Source organism: Homarus americanus, unplaced genomic scaffold, assembly GCF_018991925.1.
Source record: "Homarus americanus isolate GMGI-L3 unplaced genomic scaffold, GMGI_Hamer_2.0 scaffold27898, whole genome shotgun sequence".
Lineage (NCBI taxonomy): Eukaryota > Metazoa > Arthropoda > Malacostraca > Decapoda > Nephropidae > Homarus > Homarus americanus.
Window position 1 is genome coordinate 169,611 of NW_024751366.1, and position 26,754 is coordinate 196,364.

Sequence of the window (26,754 nt, forward strand, 5' to 3'; positions counted from 1 at the left end):
GAGCGGGTTCAGGTACATTCAGGAGCCGGTGCATGCCCAGTATTTGCCAACAGTGCGTGACAGAGACGTGACCGATCGCCCGGGCGGCTAGCGAGCCGATCTTTTGGTGAAGAATATAAATGAAAAGAGACGTGACCGATCGCCCAAGCGGCTAACAAGCCGATCAGTGGCGAAGAGGATAAAAGTAAAAAAGTAAAAGACACTAGCGTACAGAAGATCTCGTGGGGACCAAGTGGAAACATACAAGATAGTGTGTGGGATATATGACCAGGCATGTACAGCAGGAATGTTCCAGATGAGGGAGGCTGACACTACCCGGGGGAACACAAAGAAGATCTACAAAACAAGAGCGAGGCTAAATCTCAGAAGACACTCGTTCCCGAGTAGGGTTGTCAACAACTGGAATGGGTTACCTGAGTGGGTAGTGAATGTGGAGACGGTGGAAAAGTTTGAAGCAAAATTAGATAAATACTGGAAAAATCAACAAGTATATAATTATAGGGCACAAATATTCGCCACACGCAGCCACCGTCTGAGTAGAGAAGAGGCTATTGAGCTGGAGTCACAGGCGTGAGCCTCTTCCAGAAGATCATCTGTGAGTATCTGTGAGTATAAGCAACTCAGGGGGCACTACTCAGTCCAGTGTCCTTACTTGGAGCTGGCGGACGCTCGCCCCACAAGGGGTCACAGCTCAAGATTGAAGAAGCTGCAGGTCCAGAAAACTGTGAGGGCAAACTTTTTCGGAGTGAGGGTTGTGAACTCTTGGAACAATCTACCAGAGAGTGTTGTGACGGCACCGAGTGTGAGCTCTTTCAAAACCAGACTTGACCAACACTGGAGCAGGTTCAGGTACATTCAGGAGCCGGTGCATGCCCAGTACTTGCCAACAGTGCGTGACAGAGACGTGACCGATCGCCCAAGCGGCTAATGAACCGATCAGTGGTGAAGAGAATAAAAGTAAAGTAAGTAAAAGTAAAATATTATCAACAACAGTGGAGGGATCTTACACAGGCCACTAGTCTCCTATAGTGGGTGGCCATAAGGGAAATACTTTGAGCCAATAAAAGTAAGCTTTAACAGGTTTCTTGAAGCATACTTTGTTAATCAACTTTCTCTCTATCATTATTTGTAGTCCTGCACTGCTGTTTTACATGAACGCATATGAGCTTTTAATGCGATTATGAGTAAATAGATAACATTTATATCAGTGCTCCCCCCCCCCCCCAAAGTATATAATAATGTTTCCCTCATCAAAGAAAACGTTTGTAAAGACATTGTTAACTAAGCGACCATTTGAACCTGTAATTGTAAAATGTAAACATCTAGTGAATATCATGTTTCAATCTCATCCACCACTACTTTGTTGGACACCCATGAAATTGTGCTGGTAATCATCATTTATTGGTAATTAGGCATTATTGCGTTTACACACCGTTCATTCCTACCACTAATCTATTATCATATTCGAATAAGACGTCTAATTATAAGATAATTTTCATCTATTACATTACCGGCGGAAATGTATAATAACGGAGATAGCACATCCAAAATTTTCTCTATTTTCTTCCATTAATCTTCCTCCATTATCGTCTGCCTCACCTCCCACACTGTGTCTCCTTCATCAATCATCCTGCTCATGTGTTGCTGTACACGTCACGCAGCTAATCAAAAGCGTTTTTGCTTTTGAAACCAATTAAAATGATTTTGGGTTTAATTCGCAGTATATTTGGCCCAATCCAATTCGAGTTTTATTTTGGGTCTCATGTTTTGAAATTCAAGTTCAGTTCTGACCATGGAAGTCTGTGATGGGTGTCACTTAAAGTATATGGAGCTGATTGAGAGTGTTGGGGAAGAAACGGAGAAACTACAGCATGTGTGGCGTTGGGTGAGAATCCCAGAATGCAACGACGAACAAGAACCAGGCCAATAAGGTAAGAAATAGGTCATCATATGGTGAGAGTCAGTTAGGTTAGGTTAGGTTTTTTTTTCTGGTGTTTTTTTTTTGGTGTATTTTGCCATGATTTGTTTTCGGAAAACGTCCAACGAAAAAAATCTAAAAAAAAAAAAAAACTCGGCTAATTTCCGCCAGAAATGAAGGTCATATTCGGTCTAAACACACAAATGGACTAGAAAAATATACTCTTGACTTTCTAACAGTGAATGGTGTGACAATGCAAATTTACCGGTAATTATATAGGACTAACTCGGGAGCGAAATTGATTGAAAACTTACATTGTTATATTAACGTATAGTGGACACTTGTAGTTTGTGGAAATAGGTTAAAAATTAATAGTTTTAAAACAAACGTTACTGAACATTTGTGGGTTATGAAGAACAGACCTAACCAACCAAACCAAATAAACCTACCTAACCTTACCTAACTTCCCAGTATATTAAACAGAAAGAACTTACTATGATATGGTGAAATTTGAGGCATTTTCTTGACGTGAAATGATACAGCTGCATCAGCGCATTAGTCCTTTATATTAACCCCAATTTTTTTTTTTTATTGGAGATATTTTTTTCTGGGGAAAAAACTAATGTTTTCCAAGCATGATAAAAAAAATATATTTCAGCTTTGCCGGGGAAATTAACATCGTCCAGTAAATAAAACAGCAAAATTTATGCAGGAAAAAAGTTTTTGCTGCTTTTATGTACTCAAAAGAAGCACTAACCTAACCTATCCCCCCCCCCTCTCCCCGTGTGGTTATATCATGTTGTCAGTATTTAACTTATTCTTACTTAACCTAACGTAACGTATTCCCCTATTGGGGAAACGCTATTTTTTCAGAGTTGGGTCATGTATTATATAGCATGGTAATGCAATTCAGACGATCCGCACACTACATACTTTCCCTCCCATGGCTCGCGAACGGTATTATAGTACTGTATAAATTAAAAAAAAAGGAACGCTTCCCCAAAAGAGAACACTGTCACTAGCAATTAACAACAAAAATTATGGTGGAAAAGCAATGTGTTCTTGCTAGAATCATTGGCAGCATTACTCTACATGTCAACCGTTTATTTGAAATAGGAAGATCGGGTCAATTGAGAAAGAAGGTCTACTCATTTATGTACAGTTTGACATGATAAATATTTATCATGTAAAATTGTTATACATCACAGGTAAAGAATGTACACAGACAGTGTAATTGTAGAGAATACATGGTGAATGTGGCAGAGAGTATTGCATGTTAACCAGTAAACTGATAAAACTTTTTTTTAGAAGATGAGTGTTTTTGGTAAATTTGCATTTTCAACCAATATGGTTGTCGAGTTCAGCAATGTGTTTTTCCAATGGTTTGCCGGTAGACAATTTTAAGACACTTTTCTGCAATGAAATTTCCTTCACAAATTGAACTAAAATTACCAATCCTAACCTCCTAACTAGGGGGCTTCACCCCCTTGGATCACCCAGTATATTGAAGGCATTTGCAACGGAAACATTACAGAAGAAAAGTGTCTTATTAAAGTTGTCTAAACCATTGGAAAAAATACATTGAGTGCTCAACTCAGCCTTATTGGCTAAAAATTAAAATTTACCTTGCTTTCTTATCGGTATTAATTTAGTTTGGGTCATCTGGGGAATCTTTGGAATTAGGTTAAGTTAAATATCCAAACTAGGATTTTCCGATGGTTTTTCATGTGTTTTGAATGATTTGGACCTTTATATCTGTCAGAAATCATAGTTAGGTTATCTAAATACTGTACAGGGATGAACAAAACTAGTAGTCTGTGCAAATTTGTTAAAAAGTGGTAATTTCTAAATTAAACCTAACCTAACCTTAGTTGATAAGAAAAACAAGTGACATTAGCATTGTTAGAAGATCTCACCAACCTAACCAAACAAACCTACCTTTACAAGGTTGTTTCATAGTATATGTTCCATCATGGCATCTCTTATTATGCTCTCAAATACTTTACATACTATGCTGGTCAGGCTCACCAGCTCACTAGTCACTGGGAACCTTTTGTTCATCCAGGCATTTACAAAACAGGATCTTCAGGGGCTCAGCAAGCTCGTTGCACAGCTCTCTTAGCACTCTGGGATACACTATGTCAGGGCTGGGACTCTTATGAACCTTTAGCTTTGACAATTTATTTCTTATAACCTCTTCTGTGAACATAATGTGTGTCAGCACTGTTTCGAACTGTCTGTCCTCAAACGCAGAAAGATTGATCGCATCCTCTCTTGTGAACACCGAGGAAAGAAACTGTTCAATGCCTCAGCTTTGTCCTGGTCAGAATCCATGTAACTACCATCTTCAAGCCTCAGGTCCGATACTCCTACTCACGTTTTTAATTTTGACTTTGCTTAGTGGTAAAATGTCTTTGAGTTTGACTTAACCTCTCTTGCAACCAGCCTCTGAATCTCTTTTTCAGCCCTTTTATACTCTGACTTTGCTTGTTTCCTGGCTCTTGCATACATCCTCCTGTCGTGCTCATCGTTTGACCTAACCCACACCTTGAATTTCTGGGTTTTCTTCTTAACTTTGTCGACCAACACATGGTTTATGTGTAGGGGGTCTCCTTGTATTCCTAGAGGCACTGGGTTTGGTCTTGTGTATATATTTCTTGACCAAATGGTTCACTTTACTTGCTATGATATTTAGCGTAGTGTCTGCGTTCTTATGCCTTAATGAGTCATCCTGTCCTAATTTCCCTTGTAATATTTGCACCTTGGCCTGGTTTTGTTGTGAATTAAGTACGTAACAGTTAAATCTGAATGACAACGTTACATGGTGGCTGGTGCCAACTGGGGCTAGATGTTCCAGTTTGGCCACCATACCCTCCTCGTTTGTTATGATGAGGTCCAGTGGCTTGGGTGTTTGCTCCCCTCTGTAATGCGTCGGGTCTTTAACATGTTGGAACAGAAAATTATATCTCAAAGTTTCGACAAAAAGAGTAGTGGGGCTATTTAAGTCATTTGGTGTAAAGTCAATTCCCCAGTTGGTGTCACCATAGTTAAAGTCCCCCATGATAAGGAGGTGGCTAGGGTTGGGTATCAATGCATTGTTTATTAAGGTTAGATTAAGTTAGGTCAGGTCAGGTCAGGTTAGGTTAGGTTAATGAGGCTAGATAAGTTAAAATTTCCTCATTTAAGAGAAATTTCAAATTAGGAACAATATATTTGTTAATGATTTGTTTATTTTAAATTGTTTTAGTAACTTTTAGTTACTAAGCAGATCTGAATTGGGAAAATTTTAGTAGTATGATATACTGTACTGGTTTTGAATCCGAAAGGTTGATATCCCTGTGCCAGTTCACCTAAGTTTGTTTTGGCTATGGGCAATAACCAGCCAGATTTCAACCTGCTCACACCATGCTCTATTAATCCCTATTTTTGTTTCGATTGTGACAGTATCTGAGGGTTACGTACCACTACACTTCACTGTACAGGTTTTCATAATTTTTGCTTGTTTCCTACAATACTGTAGTAACTTAATAATTGAAGTATTTACAGTACAGTGGTCCCTCGGTTAACGAGCGCCTCGGTTCACGAGATTTCGGTTAACGAGCTGCCTCCCATAAGATTCTTAAATTCGGTTAACGAGCAATCCCTCGATTAACGAGTTTTTTACGAGCCGACTTCAACATGTTTTCGCTTGCATTTGGCGGTCCACCAGCTGTAGTATTAGTCCGCCAATACAGTAATCGGTTTTAGGGCTTAAATTCCTTACTATTTTAGTAAATATCAAGAAGTTTATACTATTCAATAATTTTAAAAGTTTAATATTAACTTTTTTAGTCATTTTAACAATTATTGAACATAATTGAAGGTAAAGAAACTAGTTTCTGGCGTGCCATCCAGCCTGTTAACACACCAGACAGGCGTTAGTCTCTCTCTGTTTTCAGTGGAGGTAACATCTTGCTTGAGACTCTCTTCAACTAAACGCTTTTTTTCTGTGTTTCCAAGCAAATTATTGGTCATTTTGAAATATATTTTACATATTGACAATATATAATGCAGTGCAGTGTTGATTTAAAGAAAATAATCTTGAAATACACCAAGAGAACTAAAATTTTATGGGTGAAATGGCACCATGGGGTGACTTCTCTTCCACCCCAATGCCTTCTCTTCTCCCTTCTCCTCCACCCCCATTCTAATTCCCATCATCATCATCATCAATCAGGAGCCTTTTACATGCACATCTCAAAGTAAGTGTACTTTACTGCAATTATTTTTAGTTTGTATGTAATTTTCGGTGAGTTGGAACCAATTACCCAAAAACCCATTGAAACAATGGTTTCGGTTAACGAGTTTTTCGGTTAACGAGCAACCTGCTGGAACGGATTGTGCTCGTTAACCGAGGGACCACTGTATATGACATTCAGCTGGTGAATGGCAGCCATAATCATCTTGGGACTATTAAAGTCCTCGTGTATATTTTCTTTGTTGGGTGTTTCAGGGAAATTTTAAATACTGTAGTCAATTGAATTACTGTATGTATTATAGTATTTCCACACTATCCTGGCCCATAAGCCATGCCCTTCTTCTATACTAATAGCTGATTGATTCATAGAAAATTTAAACTAAATGTGTTCACAATTGGTAAGCAGACCTGTTATTATCTAAAATAATGTTAAATATCTGGACTATCAAAATGCCAATGATTTCAAGGCATTACCACTTCAGAGAGGATGCTAGAAAATTTTTAATATTTATCATAAAAAGTCGATATAAATACGTCCCTATATACACACAGTCTAGGGTGAGGTAAAACACTCAGGGGAACCAATCAGCTATTTGAAGTTATAGACAAGGGGCGGGGCTTCTGGGCCAGGTTAGAGTGGGTATAGTATTATAGTTAAGTCAAGGATGTTCTGATACACTGTAAAACATTTTTAATATGTGGTAGCAAGGTGATGGGATTCAGTTTTAAGTTTATCAACACTTTACCACAATGGCTATGGATTTTACACTTAATTCTGTGTTGTGTTACGACAAATAACCCACCAGGAGGTTAGGACAGTACTGTACCTTGATTATTTAAATGCAGTATATCTTGGCATATGGCATTTATTTTATGGTTGCATCCATACAGCTTACCTCTAGTCAAGTAGAAAAGAATATTTCAATCTTTAATCGCAAATGACAATAAATGTGCTCTACTGAATGATACATCCACGTCACCAAAACGATCTTGATGATCTTATGAATTTCTGGAGCTCAACAATGAAGGCCCAAATGGCGACATAATTTTTTTACAGAGACGCAACACGGCACATTTTCATAATCCATATGTTGATGTTTATGTTAAACGAACTTGTTCTTTATAGGAGTACAGTACTGTACGATACTTTTTTGTAATTTAGACATTATTTAATGTATACAGTACAGTACAGGAGTTTTAATACCACAATAAACCCTCGATAACTCGGCACATATGGGACTCTGGCCTAACCGAATTATCCCAAATTCCAGCTTATCAAGGCACTTCCCTCCTCCTACAAAAATACAATAAAAAATTATCAACCCACATATGAGTACATGTAATTACTAAATGTAAAAATGTAACACTTACCAGCACTGCAGGCAAAGAATAAAGCATCATAGTAGGTAACACAGATGCATGGTAGGTGACACAGAGACATGGTAGGTGACACAGAGGCATGGTAGGTGTCCAGATATGCCGAGATTTTCCCAGATAATTTTACATACCTCAGCTTTTCCCGAGTTATACTAATACATTCCGAGACCATATCCATGCTGAGTTATATGAAATTCCGAGCTATTGAGGGTTTACTGTATACAGTATATTGTATTGTAGGTGCAATTTTTTTCAGATAAGTTTTCACAAATGCTGTACTGTATTAAGATTGTAAGTTTCAATTAGCATCAGAGTGCACAATCATGTTTAAGCTTGAGTGTTCCACAACATGTTGAATAGGATTGTGTTACATTATATTATTATAACCATCAATTTGTACTAGGGGTCCTTGAAAATTGCCTTTTTTTTTTTTTTTTTTAGAATTTTGACTTGTTAAGTGGCAGATATTATAGTATTACCTGTATATGTTGAGTGCCAGTTATTGCAGTGTTACCTGTACTTGTGAAGTGCCAGATATTATAGTGTTACTGTACCTGTATTTGTGAAGTGCCAGATATTATAGTAATACTTGTACAGCCACTCCTCGACTTACGACCACCCGGACATACGACCGCCCCAGTCGTATCATTTTTTTTTTTCAAATTGCGTATTTTCGAGTCCCGACATTGGTGATTGTGCTGTGTACTGACACAATTTTCGTTTGTAATTCTCTTTAAAATGGCTGGCAAGCTTAAAAGTGAGAATTTTGTGGTGCTGAGAAGAAAAAGGGACACCCATTTTAGATTTTCTATGTATTATTTTCGCATTTTCGACTTACGACCTGGATTTGGGTCCCTAACCCCGTCGTAAGTCGAGGAGTGGCTGTATATGTTAAGTGCCAGATATTGCAGTGTTACCTGTACTTGCTAAGTGCCAGATATTATAGTGTTACTGTACCTGTATTTGTTAAGTGCCAGATATTGCAGTGTTACCTGTACTTGCTAAGTGCCAGATATTGCAGTGTTACTGTACCTGTATGTGTTAAATGCCAGATATTGCAGTGTTACTGTACCTGTATTTGTTAAGTGCCAGATATTGCAGTGTTACCTGAATTTGCTAAGTGCCCAATGTTATAGGGTTACCTGTGTTTGTTAAGTGCCAGTTATTATAGTACTGTACCTGTATTACAGTATCTGTACAGTATTTTGAATGAAGTATCAGTGCTTGAAAAAAAAAATACTGTACAGTAAACATAAAATAGGGCAAAATACAGCATGCCATTAAAAGTCTTTGGTATGCATACAGTTTTAATGTAATATATATATATATATATATATCAGGTGCTGTGTTCTTTAACATCTTAAGCAATTTGATTTCCAGAGTATTTAACAATTCTGTATTTTGTCTTTTCAGAAATACAGTACAGTATCGTGACAAGTGGTAGAAACAATGAATATTGGAAATACTGATAGTCAAGTTTTTGGTGTTGGTGAAGAGATGTCTGAGCAACTGGAAATGGGAGAAGACTCGGAGGAGAAACACTGTACACTGGAGCAGCTGTGCCAAGATCACAAACAATCCAAGCCAATAGAACAGCTTAGAAAATCCCAAGAAGAGCATCAGCCACTCGGACACCAGCACCAACCAGAACATCACCAGCTGTTAGACCTGCAGGACAAAACATCAGAACAGAAGCACCTACCACAAAAACAGCAGCTGCTACATGAACAACAAGAGCAAATACTAGAACAGCAGAAGTGTCGAGACTCACAGCAGCATATACCACTCAGCCAGCAGCATCAACTTCAAGAACAACAAAAGAAGCAAGTAGACAAGTACCAGTCACCTGAACAGCAGCAACAGCAAACAGAACAGCAGCATCAGAGTGTTAAACAGCGAGACCACCCAGGACAGCAGGGCCAAACAGTCGAGCAACAGCAGCTCCATTTACAGCCAAAGATAAATGAACATATAAAGCAGTCAAATATAGTGGAACAACAACATAGAACAAAAGAGCAACAGAAAAATAAACCAAGCTTGCAGCAACAGAAGCAAAATATACAGCAACAAATTAAGAAACAGAAAAAGAACTTAGTTGGTGAGAACCAAGAACGGATCAACTACCTCGTCCAGGCATCACGGGCTATGGTGACAATGAAAACTAAGGGAACCAAGTCAACTATCATTTCAGATTCGCAAGTAATTGCAGCACAGGCAGGTTCTTTGGCAGCAGCCATAGGTCGGCGGTGTGTCATGCGTTTGGCTCCAGCTCTTAAACGGACATTGTGCAAGGGATGTGGAATAGTGTTAGTATTCGGTGTAAATGCAAGGGTTCGACACCTGTCCCGGCGTCAAAAACATTTAGTTGTGACGTGCCTTACATGTCATACAATCAAAAGATTTGTCAATGATCCCAAGCATAGACTGTGGTGTGAGCAGAAAGAGGCCACCATATAAAGAACAGTGCTGGAAATACTGTACAGATATATACAATATACAGGTATTAAAGAATTGAATGAAGGGCATTGGTGCTTGTTTGTATATTTATACCCTAATAATTGTAGATGATGGGGTGTGGTAATTGAGTGAATACAGCATTTGTATTCTTTTCTAAGGGTCAATGATTTAATCCCAGAGCACTAGCAGTTCACCCAGCTTATGGTGGTGAAATGCAGTGCATGCCACTCAGTCAACTTATGTACTGAAGGCTTAGTACATTATAGAGTGTGCTGTATTCAAAGTCTCTAATATCCTGTCAGCACTATTGGACATACGATCGCTTTTCAATTGAATTGGGTGTAGAACATAGAAAAGACAGAAAAAAACATGTTTCAATTCCATCCATGCACCCAAGGGTAGACAATAGATAACCATCGTTTTAAGGCTACCTGCTTTATGAGGTGGATTTCTAAGGATCCAAAACACTCAGAGTAAAATGTTCAGAGGTTCGGAACACTGGTACTGAAATTTCAGGGATACATTCACTCAGCAAGGTTTACAGGGATCTTGACACTCATAGTAAACTAGATATGGGCCCAGAAAAGTCTAACCCCTTTAAGAGAGAACATTTCGTACTTCCTCAGATAGTTGCTACTGTGTAATGCTCTTTATTTGTAAATAAATTTATATTCCAGCATTGCATTTGCTTGCTTCAGTATTTAGACTAGGTAAAATACAAGATATGCATTATTTTAAGGAACTTTTGTGTAATTTCTTCATTCTACAATGCATCTTTTGGTTTCATTTTAGGTTAGTGAAGAATTAGGACTTGTAAGGCTACTGGTGTGTTTTGTGAAATTTGGCACCACTGTGTTTGTTTACGTCATTGGAAAGCGAGCAGTATTTGCAGTTACCCCCGCTATAGCAACCAGAATAAGGGTAGTAAATTAGAAGTCATCCTCTATCTTTAAATACAAAGCATTTTCTGTATGGCTGTAGTGTAACAAAGAATACAATGTGTAATATAATAGGCTCTAATTTTATGTCTACTGTACTGGTCGGTGACAGAGTGGCAAGGTGATATCACATAAAGGGTAGGGGACTCAGGGGAGTTGGGGGCAGGGTAGGGACAAGTGCACCGACACTCATGTTTGGTAGGATATCAACAATTTGTGAATATTAATATTTATTGTGATATTAGGGGACACTTTATGCCTTGATGATGAAACCTGGGGCTTATTGCCTCGATTTTAATGCTTGTTCTGTAGCCGAGAGAAAATAGAGATAGAAATAGAGAGAATTGTCTCAGGTATGATTCGATACTTTGAACAGGTGCTTCAGTTACGCCCAGTGAGCGAGAGCTGCCGCACTGTGTGGCTGCCACTGCCAACGCTACCACCACAGAACGTGAACGCGACTGACACTACAGTTCATAAGAAATGTCTAGCACTATCCCGGTTTATGCTGACACCGATACACTATGCATGTCCGTGGTCATACATTAAAATAACACTGATACAGTGATCCCTCGGTTAACGAATTACCTTCCATAAGAATCTTCAATTCAATTAATGAAATCGTGTCAACATGTTTTCGCTTCCTCACCAGCTGGAATATTAGTCCGCCAATACAGAAATCTGTTCTAGGGCTTAAATTCGTTCCCATTTGAGTAAATATCAAGAAGGTTGTACTATTCAATTATTTTCCAAGTTTTGTATATATTTTTTATTTTATTTTAACACTTATTTAACATAATTGCAGTACAGGAAACTAGTTTTTGGTGCGCCAATCAGCCACTTGACTCGCCCACAAAGGCGTCAGTTTGTATCTCTGGTCAGTTGTCTTTACCATACCTTCTCATGTCTCAACAGATGTTGCAGATATCTCAGTGGTAGCTATGGAAACTGATGGTGCTCATTCCTTAAATGCAGCTTTAAAAGAAAGGAAGCCAGTGTCTATTGGTGATATCACTAGGTAAGTATGAGGATTTGTTTTGCTCACAGTTATAGAATTACAAACTTGTCCCTTTGAGAGACCTGTTCAGCTCCAGTTGTCATCTCATGTCATTTCTGACAAAAGCTGTAGAAGCTTGTTTCAAATTTATAGGTAAGTACATACTGTACTGTAGTTTTTCTTCAACTCTTTCCTCTGATATAGAAAAATGTTTTGATGCATAAACAAAAAGTCTATTTTTTATTAGTGTCTGCCAAAGAGTTTTCTGTTTGATGAGTGAAAAGTTATTTCATGTTCACATGTGTTGCTGTATATAATATTGTATGTATATAAATATATATTGTACATACAGAATAGATATATATTTTGAACTTGATCAATACATGCTGGTCAATGCTTACAAAGATTGAAGGAAGAAGTACAGGCATCGAATTATACTGTACTGTACTCAGAAATTACAATAATTTTTGCATTCCATATACACAGTATAGGTATATAAAAATATTTTAACATCCATTCAAACAATATTTATAGTAAGTCAGTTACTCCTAAAGGTTGATGGAAAAACTAAATACAAAAAAATAAAATACCATAAAATATACATAAATAAAATAAAGTAGAAATACATACATAACAACTATGTCCTGACAAAGAATTCCCGACAAAACTTGAACTATGTGGCTTGTTTACTTAAACTGATTCATCCAAATCTTTAGTAACTCCAGAGTCACAACATTACCACCACATACAACAAATATAATTGGTCCATCTTTGTGGATGATGTCTTTTGATATTAGTTCTTGGATGATGCCAGAATATCCAGCTGCTAATGCTGCTCCACATGCAGGTTCCACAAGCATACGATGTTCATCTGGAATATAACATAAATTAAATAAAAAAATTTCCGCATATGCTCGATGCCAGATTAAGACCCTCTGGGGCTCCTGGGCTATAACCCCCTCACCTCGAGAAATTTTTTAAATCTGACCTATTTCAGGGACATTCTGAGATCATATGAAATGGGTATTACGACATATTCTCACATTAAAAAGTACTTCATCGACTTTGGTTCTTCTTTGTAGAATGCTATGGTTTTATTATTTTATTTACAATGTACCTTGGCATGCCTTTTTAGCAGCATACTGAGCAATAATGTCTGTCAGTTCCAGGCTTCTATCAAGGCTATATTCAGTTACACATACACTCAAAGAATTCAGCCATTCTTGGTTCATTGTGGTCCACTATTCTTTTTTTAATTGTGACTAATTTGGAGAATGATTGTTCTCCTTCACAAACTAAAAAGAAAAAAGTAAAGTATTCATAGGGCTATAGTACAGTACATATAGTAACATTTGGGTAGCATTGATCTGAAAGAATTTTTCTCATTACAGTACATTAAGTGACTCGAATGATCCATAGTTATACTGTATACCTTTTTTTTTTTTACATGTTAATTTTTATTTATAAGAGTAAGCCATTAATATTGCTTTCTTTCTATTAGGTATAAATTCTAGTTTTGCCTATTATGATTTGATGTATAAAAAAAGTGTGGTAGCTTCCACATATCAATTGAAAAAAATGGTTTATTTTCCACACGAACCAAAGCTACAAATCCTAAAGTCAGTCCTACTTCTTTTCTTCTTTTAACTGATCAAGACAAAAAATTGATGTATAATTATGTAACCAAATGTTTTGTTGGAGATTATTTCATGCAACATAGATTTGTATGGTATGAACATGATGCCTAGGTTAGACAGATATCAACTTTTTTTTGCGTACTGCCAGACTTATCTGCGAGTTCGTGTTGTTAGATCAGCGAACACACTACTGTATTGACACGCTAAGCATTGGTGATATCTGTGAAAATGCGAAACTGTGGAAGTCAGGAAGAAGTGTGGTACTAGTCATCAAACACCATAATTATGAGAGATATGACACTGATTGTAACATTTGGTGTAGCTATGCATAACTTACCTACTACATGAAGGACCAAATGGAAATAATGGAGGAAGCGAGAGCCATGTGGGAGGTGTGGACGTGTGATATGATGTGAATGATTCACATAAACAAACCTGTATGTGTACTGTACATAGTGGCACCTGGGGGCACCCAGTCCTTTGAAAGTTTGAATCGTGGTATAAACAGAGATTTTTTTGTGGAGCATGCGATATTTTTTTAATCTTTGTATTATTTATTTATTTCTTCTTTTTGCTTTCAGTAATGCTGAATATAAACAGTCAAATCTACTGGGTCCCTCTAACCTTGGGGCCCCTAGGCACATGCTTACTGTGCCTATTGGGTAATCTAGCACTGCAAATGCTGTAAGGAATAAATAATTAATGGAGTGAGGCACATTTACTCAAAATATACTCATGTCTGGGAGTATAACCAACCATTTGTCTCATGAGTACTGATCAGTTTGGATTCTATGGTTAGTGACAAAATTAAAACTAAAATGTATTTGGTAAGGGAATGAAAATTGTTGCTCTAGGTGACTAAAACACATGTAAACATGAAGTAACTTTTCACTCATCAAACAGAAAACTCTTTGGCAGACAAATAAAAAAGACACTTTTTGTTTATGCATCAAAACATTTTTCTATATCAGAGGAAAAAGTTGAAGAAAAACAACAGTACAGTATGTACTTACCTATAAATTTGGAACAAGCTTCTACAGCTTGTTTGTCAGAAATGACATGAGATGACAACTGGATGTCCTGCTTAAGGTCAAACACTCCCTGAGCCACAATCAATGAACCCAATGTCTTAGCAATGCTGAAACATTTTAAATATAACATAACTCCCTATATTCAACATCTATCTAAAACATCATTCCCACATTTTCCTACTGATAAGACAACTCATCAAGGGACAAGGGAGGAATTCCAGGTCATTTATCGCTTCTGATACATAAACTTGGATAAAAATTTCAATATTTTATTTTATGGCCTACAGTTCAAAAGATATGTGACCTGCAAGATAACAAAAAAAGCTAGTACAGAAGAGGGAAGGAGGAGGTTGTGTGTTATTAACCTACAGCAGCAAGTAGCTTACAGCTGGAGCTGAACAGGTCTCTCAAAGAGACAAGTTTGTAATTCTATAACTGTGAGCAAAACAAATCCTCATTCTTACCTAGTGATATCACCAATAGACACTGGCTTCCCTTCTTTTAAAGCTGCATTTAAGGAATGAGCACCATCAGTTTCCATAGCTACCACTGAGATATCTGCAACATCTGTTAAGACATGAGAAGGTATGGTAAAGACAACAAATGAAAAAACGGGGAGAATAATGCAACACAAGTGGACGTAGAGAAAGTAGCAGGAAAGGGCAAGAACAAATAGAAATGCTTGGGCACAATTGCTCACAACTCAACTTAGAGGCAGAACATTCAAAGTGAATTTTGGCATCAACAAAGACTTATAAAATTTCAAACCGATTCATTGTGCAAGATTTATTAATACTGCAAAGAATTTTCCTTATTTTATGATTTCCTCTACGTGTTACTCCTCAAATATCTATCAGTTTCACAGTACAGTATAATACCTCCACACTTCTCCTTATCAACTACAGGTATTATTTTCACTCCTTGTATACATTCTATTGTTACAGTACCTATTTTAATTTTATATTATTTTTTAATTGGTTAGCCAAGACAGTAGACAATAAATAGGTTATAGACAGCTTAATCCCTTACTATTTTCATGGAGGCCTTTCATGATGCCACACAGGAGTCCGCCACCACCCACAGACACAACAATAGCAGCTGGTTTCTCAGGGCTTTGTTCCAGTATTTCATTTACTAAAGTACTATGTCCTTCCCTAAGATGAAAAATAATTAATTTACTACAAAATGGATTCTAAGAGTTTTATGACTAAGCAAATAAAAGAAAAAAAATCACTTTTTGGTGCATGTAAGAAACTGGTGAAGACCAATTGCAGTATAGTTGTAACAAGTGAAGCAGAGAACTTTTTATTTATAAATAGTATTATAAATGGCATGGTAATGTCTTTTTTTATTGTTTTACGAGTAAGGTTCCAGTCATGGACAAGTATCCTCATTATAGGAGGAAATAAAAGGAAATATTCTTAAGGTATTTTTGAGACGGCATAGAATTGATTTTTAAAGAGGCAGAGCTCAAAGTGGATTGGAAAGATACGAGAAGGTAGTACTGTAGAAAGAAAGATGCAGCCAACTCTTGGGAGATTGAAGTGAATGTGTTGATCAGTATTATCATATTCATAGTTACAATACATGGATATTAATGAATAAATACCTGTACAAACAAAAAGAGGTTTAATAGTTCACAATACATGTTCTTACCATATATCAGGATGATCAAATGGATGCACTAAACAACAAGTTTCATTTTGGGCAAGTTCTTCAGCTTTCTCATGAGCAACATTCCATACAGGACCATGTACCTGTACAAACACACAAAAAAAAAAAAAATCTAATTACAATGTTCAATAATCTCTTGAGCACAATGCCAACTCCCTGAGAACAATGAAAAAGACTATGGTGGTTGCAAGTGTGAAAAATGACCAAATAATGAATACCCTGTATGATGATGATAAGGTTGTTAATTATTTCACTCCAACACAATGAGTCAGCTTAGTGATTAAATGACTTTACCCCTTGAGTACTATACATGAGATTAGTCCAATTAGTGAAATGCCTTTATCCCATGACTGTAAGGTCTTAACCCTTAAATACAATGACCAATTCCCTTGAATATGATACTTGACACAATATTTAAATCATTTATATTATTTTCCTTCTGTGAAGACCGGACCATCAAGATGGCACAAGTTACTGGGCATATCTAAAAGTTAGTTATTACACTGTTTTCCATGATTTATGATGGGTTCAAGAGTCAGCAAGCAACTTACAATAACATCTGCATTCTCTTGTTGTAGCTGAGAAATCATGAACTTTGGTGTAGACTCTGGGATGACAACTGTTGCTGGTATTCCCATCTTCCGAGAAGCATAAGCAGCAGCCATCCCTGCGTTTCCTCCAGATGATGTAACAACATGGTCATAACCTTTCTCAATGCCCTAAAATAAAGTTTGTTTTAATACAATACTGTACATAGAATTAAGCTAAAGCTTTTTGTCGATTTTATAAAAAAAAATAATTGTCCAGTTTAACCCATCTTCCCAAAACAATTTTTTTTTTCATAATTTCTTCTACCACATTGTACTCATTTTTTGCAGTACACTACTGTACAACATGCACCTGTTTTAACTCATTCACTTAAAAATTTAATTATGTTAACAGATAAACAGATAAATGAAACATATCACTTGCTATTTACAAGTATTGTACTACTACTGTACAGTACTGTACTGTACAGTATTGTCATTTATGCAAAATTTTGTCTCGGCACTACAGAACTACATGTGTGTGAATATTTCTCTAGTTAAAATGTTCCTTAAATCAAACCCTTTTTCTCATCTCTAGCCATCAAAACATTTATAAGGCAAACCTTGGCTGGTCTGATAATTTTTACACACATCAGCCTGACCCCTTCAGTCACTTTTAAATACTGTACCATAGTTATGACATAATTTTTAAATTCTTTACCGCATGTCTGACTTTACAAACATTTCCCTAATGGTCTATAGTACATACAGTACCAAGCCATCACACCTATGGTGTACTTATGTCCCTAAGTTCACAATATTATACATATAGTTTGTTTAACAATTCAGTACAGTACTGTACTGCTGTTTAATCAAATTTTGGTAATTTTATTAAATTTCGATCATTGACTATCATTATTCCCATAATAAATAAATCTTATTTGAATAAATTGCATTCAACTTCCAATACAGTAAGAATCTATTTTTAATGAGTCCATAAAAATTTCAACAGTTTTAACTTCAGAAATTCAGTAGCATCTTACTTTTTGGATTAAATTTCCTATCCCTCGAATCTTGAAGGATCCTGAAGGCTGAGTGTTATCAAGCTTTAGAAGAACTTGTCGCCCACAATGTTTAGACAAAGTTGTGCTGGATATAAGTGGAGATACAATATGCAAAGGCACTGAAGTCTTCTGAGGTGTAGTGTTTGTATCCATCATGCTGCACAAAGTTACAATCTGTTGACAGAAAACAAGAACTGTACTGTATTGGTAAGTTACATTAATAGATTTAAAACTAAAATTAAGGATATTAAATGGAGTGAACAGAGCTGATACAGCTCCAAAAAATTACAGTACACCTACAGTACAAGTTAGGTTAGAATTAGGGTGGTTTGTTTATTGGTTAAATTGATAAGTTAGGTAAGATTAAGCTAAATTAGGTTAGCATTAGGGAGGTTAATCATCTGGTGATCTGATATATGTGGTCATGTAAGTTTCACTTAAACGTACAGTAATTTACAATCTAAAACCACCCACTATGTGAAAGTAGGTCCCATAGTCATGACTGCCTGTTAGGGACAGAGTAGATACAGCAAGGCCGGTGCTGCACTTCTCCAAGTAAACTCAGTACCTATTTACAGCTGGGTGAACTGGGAATGCCCAGGATAAAAAAAATTAAAAAACTATTAAACGGGAGACGAGAGCTGCATCCACTCGACCGCCATACTCCATAGCTGCTGTGTTTGGATGATTATTGTTCTCTCCATCCACGTGAACTCCACTTGGGCGCTCATCATGCATGTATTAAACCATCACGTGATTGATTTTTGCTGGAATGAACCACCGATTACTGTATTGAAAATTTGGTACTGCTACAGTGTTACAGTCTACAAGATATTGAGGTTAGGTTAGGTTAGACTAAAGATATCTTTTACACTACATGCTACAGTAGTACCGAAATTTTTTTATTAAACTGCTAACTGGTTTAAATAAGAAATACCTTCTACTGTTCACAAAATGCAAAAGTGCTGATAAGGAGGCAGTGGCTTAGTACAGGGTAAAAAAAGTGAGGTCAATATTCAGTAGTTGCCAACACCTGCCTATATTCCACCTATTTGGAAGTTGTTAAAACATCAGACACCATTCCCTGAATAACCAAAACGATAATAACATCTTGAGTTTTATAGGAAGAATGAGAAAAAAAATTTATTTATTTTTGAATTTCCGTCGGAAAAGAATATTTTTCCAGCACTTTTAACTAATAAAATTACTAATAATTTTACTTGTTCAAAATGGGCTGAAATTGAACCAAACTGAAAATGTTCAGAGCATGCGCAGTCCAATCAAGACTTTATTGAAAGATTGAGGCATAAAAGATTAGGTTAGGATTTAATCTAATGTCTTAATCTTTTGATCGAACACTGCATGACCCAAACAATCTCAACGAGTGATACAGGGCATACCAGTTATAGGCAAGATACACCAGTTTTACTTTATTTTATCCTCTTCCCAATTGATCGAGGGACGGAATCCAGAGACTCAAAAATATTTACAGTATCGTGTCTCCCAGTCAATGGCCTCGATATGTTTTAACGGGGGCGGGGCACTATAGGCGTATATCAAATATACATTGTAGAGTAAAGGTTTCTAAAGGGAGTATCTATATACTTATTGAAAGATGAATAACAATAATATTGATAATACTGCAATATTAATAATAATAATAATTTTGCCATGGTGGTACTTCAGTTTATAAATCAATCTTCTCTCTCTGGTTTACAGTATTTAAAGGCAGCATTTACCACACGCTGATTGGTTCACATCCGGTAATTCGTCTGCTAATCGGTAAACCGCCAGAACTTGATGACGTAGTCAGTAAGCCGTGACGTCACTGCGCCTACTCGGTAAATTACCGACTTTAGGAAATATGCTTTTTCATGGCTAAAATACCATATAGAATACACAGAAATAAATTGTAGGTGTATTTAATTACCTTACCTACATTTTACTAGCGATATTTTAGCAGAACTAAAGTAATACAAATCTAATGTGATCTCATATAAAACACTGAATGGTGTATAATGCAGTGTTTATTATTCAGAAATTTATAAAACTAATGACAGGAACAATGAAATTCACTGAGTATAAGGACTACTCTAATATAATTACTGTATCTGGGATCTTCGTTACCTCTCACCACACAATTGTCTTTCTATTATAGAAATCGTAATATTACGTCATGTTCTCGCAACCAATCACAACGCGAACAGCTGAACCAATCAGCGTGTTCGGTAAACAAGAGTAGGACATCTCAACAGCCCTGTTACTACAGCTCGCGATTCGAGATGGATGTAGGTGAAGTCAAGCGAAAGTTTATACTCTTCCGATCCCATGTCAAGAAGAAAAATGCACTGAGGAACAAGATGAATAAAACAGGTAAGAGAGTAATTTTATTTTATTAATATGTACTGTGAATACTTTAAATCTTACACAGTTTTGGCAAGCCCAAGCGGCTAACGAGCCGATCAGTGGTGAAGTAATGTCTACTACACCCTTGTAGGCATCTTTATTCTCTTCTTGCCTTCTGATGACAATTGTGGGTCACCTTATTCCTGCTTCAAAATCCTAGTTGTTGGAGCACAGTAATATCACCATTGGTATTTTTCCTAGACCTACAGTATATACAGCACTAATTAATTTGTTTGTGACATGTGAGACATTCCCCAATAACAGTTTCCTTGTGTATTGTTTACTTTCACCCAACCATGGAATTTGATCTTTGCAATCAATAGTTTAGACAATTCTAAGACACTTTTCTTCTTTGAAATTTCCCTCACAAATGACTTATGTATACCGGGGGTCCAGAGAGTTTAGGTTAGGTTAGTCCATTTTTAGGTAATTTGCGAGGGAAACGTCAAAGAAGAAGTGTCTTAGAATTGTCTAAACTATTGATTGCAAAGATCAAATTCCATGGTTGGGTGAAAGTATAATTTTACCGTGTATTGTTTATTGTTAGATCCTGGCTGATTCATATTGGCTACAGTTCTTAGTTTAATAAGTTACATTTTCGTACTTGTCTTGCCTAGCCTTAATTAATTCTGGTTAAAGTACCAGGGTTGACGATAATAATAAAAATAATTGTGGATCACAACTGGTGAAATGTAATTAGTAACTTTTCTTTTGGAAGATGTCGCCAGCGTTTTGCAATGTGTCACTGTGTCACGCTGAGTCTGGAAGCGTCAATATGGCTTTATCTGTATCATTCGAGGTTGTCATAATTTTTCCCGAGTCTTATGCATTATAGGTTGATATTTCACAGTATACATCATACCAATGTTGATTTCACACAAAAAAAATGTGTATAGCTCAAGGATATTATGACAATTTTCAGCATTTCGGCTCGTTAACCGCTTGGGCGATCGGTCACGTCTCTGTCACGCACTGTTGGCAAGTACTGGGCATGCACCGGCTCCTGAATGTACCTGAACCCGCTCCAGTGTTGGTCAAGTCTTGTCTTGAAAGAGCTCACACTCGGTGCCGTCACAACACTCTCTGGTAGATTGTTCCAAGAGTTTACAACCCTCACTCCGAAAAAGTTTGCCCTCACGGTTTTCTGGACTTGCGGCTTCTTCAATCTTGAGCTGTGACCCCTTGTGGGGCGAGCGTCCGCCAGCTCCAAGTAAGGACACTGGACTGAGTAGTGCCCCCTCAGATGCTTATACACCTCAACTAGGTCACCCCTTTCCCGTCTGTAGTATAAGCTAGGCAAGTTCAGGCGCTCTAATCTCTCAGGGTAGCTGAGGTGCCGAAGTGCAGGTACCAGTCTGGTGGCCCTCCTTTGAACATTTTCAACCAACTAACTGACAGTCCCTAGCATATCTCGGGGACCAGACAGGGTGACAGTACTCCAGATGGGGAAGCACTTCACTCTTGAAGATCGTTACGAGGGACGGACCGTCTAGATATCTGAACAACCTTCTTATATGACCCAATAATTTATTTGCCTGTACCTTCTCACAATGGCCCGAGAACTTCAGCTCATTGTCAACATACACACCTAGGTCCTTCTCACATTCAGTCTCAACTAATGCAGTTTCTTCATCCCGTTGGGACATATGATACGCCTCCTTATCGTTGGTACGCCCCAGGTGCATCCTCTTACACTTCGTGACATTGAATCTCAGCAGCCATTTCTTCGACCATTCCTGGAGCCCACAGAGGTCCTTCTGCAGCCCTTCACAGTCCTCTTGGTTCTTAATTTCCAGAAATAACTTGGCGTCATTGGCAAACATTTGTATGGAGGAGTGTACAACGTCAGGCATGTCTTTTATGAAACAAACAGACAACAGTGGGCCCAATACACTGCCCTGTCCCACTTGTGACAGGTACGGATGACGATTTCGTGCCATTAATCACCACAGACTGCTTGTGGTCATGTGGAAAGTCTTCGATCCACGCTAGGACATTTCCCCGAATTCCGTACCCTTCCAGTTTGATTTTCAGCCTTTCATGGGGTACAGTGCGAAAGCCTTGGCAAAATCTAGGTAAATATTGTCGATATTACCACCCCGTTCCAGAATATGGGTCCAAATATCTAATACCTTGAGCAGTTGTGTTAAGCAGGAGCGCCCCGGCATAAAACCGTGTTGGCAATCCTTTATAAGGTTGTTTCGTATTAGATGTTCCATTGCGGCATCTCTGATAATACTCTCAAGTACTTTACATATTATGCTGGTCAGGCTCACCGGTCTACAGTATAGTTGTTCGTGGAGTGACGATCGCCCTTCTTGAAGATAGGACTCACATAAGCCACTTTCCATTCACTGGGGACCATTTGTTCATCCAGGCATTTACAAAACAGGATCTTCAGGGGCTCGGCAAGCTCGTTGTACAACTCTCTTAGCACTTTAGGATGTACCATGTCAGGGCCGGGACTCTTATGAACCTTTAGCCTGGACAGTTTATTTCTAATACCCTCTTCTGTAAACACAATGTGGGTCAGTGCTGTGTCGAACCGTCTGTCCTCAAATGCAGTAAGTTTGATCGCATCCTCGCTTGCGAACACCGAGAAAAAAAAGCTGTTCAATGCTTCAGCTTTATCCTGGTCAGAATCTGCATAAGTACTGTACCATCTTCAAGCCACAGGTCTGATATTCCGACTAGTGTTTTTAATTTCAACTTTGCATAGCCGTAAAACGCCTTTGGGTTTGACTTGACCTCGCTTGCAACCAGCCTCTGAAACTCATTTTCAGCCCTTCTACAATCTGACTTTGCTTGGTTCCTGGCTCTTGCATACATCCTCCTGTCCTGCTCATCGTTTGACCTAACCCACGTCTTATTTGTACAGATACTATATGACATGAAAAAAATGTTTAATTTTCTGGGTAGGAATTAGTTCATAAATTCAGAAAAATTAAAAAATGAACAATGTATTCAGTTTCAGCAAATAAATTTTTATGGGTAACTGCATCAAATATTCCTCCTCCCTGCCACAATTCCCCAAATTGACCGTTGATTATCCCATTTGAGCCTCAGATTCCCTAAATCTGGGGATAATTCCCCATGGTTGGCAACACGTCACTTATGTTTAATTGGGTCAAGAAGCCTAACAGTTCATGAGAATTCCGACGTAAATGTGGGTACTTATTAATATACTGTAAACGCAATAAATCGGTGAGGCATTGCAGTTAAATTATTGTGAATATTTAACAAGTAGTATTTATGCTATATAATGGATGCTGATATTTGATTGCTTTCGTATGGCTTGTGCTTGTATACCGTTAGGCTTTTCAAAACAATTATCGTCTGATGCAGCAGAACCCAGTATCCACAGGCTCAGAGTTTTTCATATGAATATTGTATTTGATAATATGGTTATTAAAATGCACGCGAAGATGGAAATAGTTTAGATTGTTTTGATACCACGTTGAACAATAGAGACATCGCGTTCCCATTTCTTGGGTAACTCTTGTTCACTGACTTTATTTATTATCTCATGTATGCAACAGCAGCAACACACGCTTCGGTCCTTTGTTTATGGAAGTAAATTATTTTCATCTGTGGGTTTGTGGAGAAGAGGGTCATAGAAAATGTTATGTGTCGTAGTGAGCTTTGGTAGTATCAAGTTAATTTTGCAATGTATTACTGTGCATTGTCAACTATCGTCTTCAAGCTCATACAAAATTCGTGTTATACCGTACACCAATGTTCAACATTTTGTAATTATGAAAGATATACGTCCCTCCGTATAATTATTGTTCAAGTTTGGCAATTGACCCTAATATCTCTTGGTATGAATATACTGTACTGTACAATGACTTTGGTGAACATATGTGCTGGCGTATGAGGCGAACATATGTGCTGGCGTATGAGCTGGTGAAAAGTTCTTATTCACAGCCATAACAGATGGCCCAAATTACAGAACCACACTGCTGCTACAGTAATGTGCCTGGGAATTAATGATTATGCAGTCTTGTTATATTCAGGCAAATAAAACAGGAAATATAATACGTAATTACTGAAAAGTTAAAAACAAAACTGTTTCCAGCACTCATTTCACTGAATATTTTATGACAGCATGCGTATTGATTACATATAATGCGTACCACTAATTTACATCAATTTCATGTAATGTGATGCTGTTGAACATTTTAGTGGTCGAGCATAACATGTATGGCTGAAACGTTAAAGGTGCATGAACTGTGGTGTGCACCAGCATTTTTCGCTTTCAGCTAGCACTAGCGGCTGTGGTTTTATCCGCACTTTTTAAAGAAATGTGTTCACCTGATGGGAGTACTATTGCCGCTGGAACTGCGGTGGAGCGGTTGTATGGGCAAACCAAAACAATAAGAAAACGAATGCCTTTGAAGACTGAGAATGAACTGTTAAGTCTTTTAACTCTTACTTTGTATTTTGTTAACTATATGAGGCGAAACACTTGTGGACTCGTGTCCTGGCTGGTGAGAAGGAAGAAAGCTTGGTGCTGGAACTGTAGAAACAAACTACTGTAAACTAACAGGAACAGCCTACCTGTGTATATAATTTGAAGCTTTATACGATTGTTTTACATTTTCACTGTGTAAACACACACACACACACACACACACATATATATATATATATATATATATATATATATATATATATATATATATATATATATATATATATATATATATATATATATATATATATATATATATATAAACTTAATGTAATATTTAATAAGTCACATTGGTTGTGTTACAGAAAGAGTGAGAGGCAGACAGAGAGACAGAAAGGTAAAAGGATATATAGATAGAGAAGGGGGGGGGGGCAGTACGTGTAATCTCCAACTCTGCAACAATCCTCTTGTAGGTGGTAGAAAAACTGTCTTTTGTCTCCCCTCACCTGTGTCTCCCTTCACATGTATATCACGTGTCTTCCCTCACCTGTGTCTCTTACGTGTCTCCCCTTACCTATATCTCAGGTGTCTCCCTTCACCTGTATCTCATGTGTCTTCCCTCACTTGTGTCTCTTACGTGTCTCCCCTTACCTATATCTCAGTGTGTCTCCCTTCACATGTCTGTACCTGTATCTCATGTGTCTTCCCTCACTTGTGTCTCTTACGTGTCTCCCCTTACCTATATCTCAGGTGTCTCCCTTCACCTGTATCCTATGTGTCTCCTCACCTGTGGTGTCTGTCTCCCTTCACCTGTATCTCATGTGTCTTCCCTCACTTGTGTCTCTTACGTGTCTCCCCTTACCTATATCTCAGGTGTCTCCCTTCACCTGTATCTCATGTGTCTTCCCTCACCTGTGTCTCTCTCCCTTCACCTGTATCTCATGTGTCTTCCCTCACTTGTGTCTCTTACGTGTCTCCCCTTACCTATATCTCAGGTGTCTCCCTTCACCTGTATCTCATGTGTCTTCCCTCACCTGTGTCTCTCACGTGTCTCCCCTTACCTATATCTCAGGTGTCTCCCTTCACCTGTATCTCACGTGTCTTCCCTCACTTGTGTCTCTCACGTGTCTCCCCTCACCTATATCTTAAGTGTCTCCCTTCACCTGTATCTCATGTGTTTTCCCTTACCTGTGTCTCCCCTCGCCCGTTTCTTATGTGTCTTCTCTCACCTGTGTCCCCCTTACCTATATCTCATGTGTCTTCTCTCACCTGTGTTTCCCTGACCTTCCCTCAGTTTAAAAACTCTACAAGTAAACCAGTCAGTGTCATAATTTTTAAACAAAAACAATGATAATTATTTTGTAATTGAAATATGAAAATGCAAGTAACATATTTAAAATTTCTTAATACAAGTGTTCAGGTTAGCTTGAGTTATTTAATATAAGTTCGGTTGAGTCATTTAATACAGGTGTTCAAGTTAAGATGATTTATTTAATACAAGTGTTCAGGTTGGGTTATTTAATACAGGTTTTCAGGTTGAGGTATTTAATACAGGTGTTTAGGTTAGGTTGGGTTGATTAATAAGGCTTTTCAGGTGAAGATGAGTTAATTAATACAGGTGTCCAGGTCACAAATATGAGTCATCGAAGAATTAAAGATTTTACTAAGATTTTGGGAATACTGTTTATTTTCCGTATTATAGTGAATATTTGTTTAACTGATTCTGTACGTTGATTTTATCTCTTAGCCATTGTTAAGAAAACTTATAATTAAGGTAGAGTCCTGTTATAACTGTTAATTATTTATTTATTAGTGTTTTTTGTTGTGTTACGACAAAGATAATATTTTATTATCTCATTTACAGTGCACCCTCGGGGGTAGTGGACTTTTCTTGGTGTTCCACTTATATTAAGTTTCAGTTCCGGGATGGTCCATCCTTCAGCCACATTTCTTAGAAGTCTTATAAAGTCTTTATTTTATGGCACAAATAATTAAGTTGGCCGTTGGTCGCATCCTCGTGGGCGGCATTCAACAGGCGTCATTGGCAGCGTCGTGGTGCAGCGAGGGCGGACGTATG

General features: G+C 37.6%; 2 protein-coding genes and 2 long non-coding RNA genes across 14 annotated transcripts; 2 read left to right on the forward strand and 2 right to left on the reverse strand.

Annotated features, from left to right (window-relative positions):
• Positions 1 to 1,296: 1,296 nt before the first annotated feature.
• LOC121854639 (putative cyclin-dependent serine/threonine-protein kinase DDB_G0272797/DDB_G0274007) lies at positions 1,297 to 10,057 on the forward strand. Of its 5 annotated transcripts, none has more exons than XM_042349316.1 (3): positions 1,297 to 1,404; positions 1,780 to 1,931; positions 8,946 to 10,057. In XM_042349316.1, the coding sequence occupies exon 3, from the start codon at positions 8,982 to 8,984 to the stop codon at positions 9,987 to 9,989; it is 1,008 nt and encodes a 335-aa protein (XP_042205250.1). In that variant the 5' UTR covers positions 1,297 to 1,404; positions 1,780 to 1,931; positions 8,946 to 8,981; the 3' UTR covers positions 9,990 to 10,057. The 5 variants fall into 5 exon arrangements, with proteins under 5 accessions (XP_042205250.1, XP_042205253.1, XP_042205255.1 ...); XM_042349320.1 differs by having other exon boundaries at positions 1,308 to 1,404; positions 1,785 to 1,931; XM_042349318.1 differs by having other exon boundaries at positions 1,313 to 1,387.
• A 1,659-nt stretch (positions 10,058 to 11,716) lies between these two features.
• On the forward strand, positions 11,717 to 16,418 carry LOC121854643. The gene is made up of 2 exons (XR_006086610.1): positions 11,717 to 11,945; positions 14,143 to 16,418. It is a non-coding gene; the product is annotated as an uncharacterized LOC121854643 (long non-coding RNA).
• Positions 12,136 to 19,720, reverse strand: LOC121854640 (serine dehydratase-like). 7 transcript variants are annotated; one of them, XM_042349324.1, is made up of 8 exons: positions 19,597 to 19,720; positions 17,837 to 18,031; positions 16,818 to 16,985; positions 16,249 to 16,349; positions 15,622 to 15,746; positions 15,057 to 15,159; positions 14,575 to 14,699; positions 12,136 to 12,795 (listed from the first exon to the last, which is right to left on the reverse strand). In XM_042349324.1, the coding sequence occupies exons 2-8, from the start codon at positions 18,011 to 18,013 to the stop codon at positions 12,611 to 12,613; spliced, it is 984 nt and encodes a 327-aa protein (XP_042205258.1). In that variant the 5' UTR covers positions 18,014 to 18,031; positions 19,597 to 19,720; the 3' UTR covers positions 12,136 to 12,610. The 7 variants fall into 7 exon arrangements, with proteins under 7 accessions (XP_042205258.1, XP_042205259.1, XP_042205260.1 ...); XM_042349325.1 differs by lacking the exon at positions 19,597 to 19,720 and adding an exon at positions 19,348 to 19,440; XM_042349326.1 differs by lacking the exon at positions 19,597 to 19,720 and adding an exon at positions 19,287 to 19,440.
• A 5,665-nt stretch (positions 19,721 to 25,385) lies between these two features.
• Positions 25,386 to 25,684, reverse strand: LOC121854649. The gene is made up of 3 exons (XR_006086611.1): positions 25,635 to 25,684; positions 25,488 to 25,589; positions 25,386 to 25,441 (listed from the first exon to the last, which is right to left on the reverse strand). It is a non-coding gene; the product is annotated as an uncharacterized LOC121854649 (long non-coding RNA).
• Between the last annotated feature and the right edge of the window lie 1,070 nt (positions 25,685 to 26,754).

Excerpts from the sequence above, each read along its gene's own strand:
- LOC121854639 (XM_042349316.1), top strand. The coding sequence starts at position 8,982 with ATGAATATTGGAAATACTGATAGTCAAGTTTTTGGTGTTGGTGAAGAG.
- LOC121854640 (XM_042349324.1), bottom strand. The coding sequence starts at position 18,013 with ATGATGGATACAAACACTACACCTCAGAAGACTTCAGTGCCTTTGCAT. Across the intron at positions 15,160-15,621 it reads GAAAGGCCTCCATGAAAATA|ATGTTGCAGATATCTCAGTG; the intron begins GTAAGGGATTAA and ends ATGTCTTAACAG. Across the intron at positions 12,796-14,574 it reads AGCTTGTTCCAAATTTATAG|ATGAACATCGTATGCTTGTG; the intron begins GTAAGTACATAC and ends GTTATATTCCAG.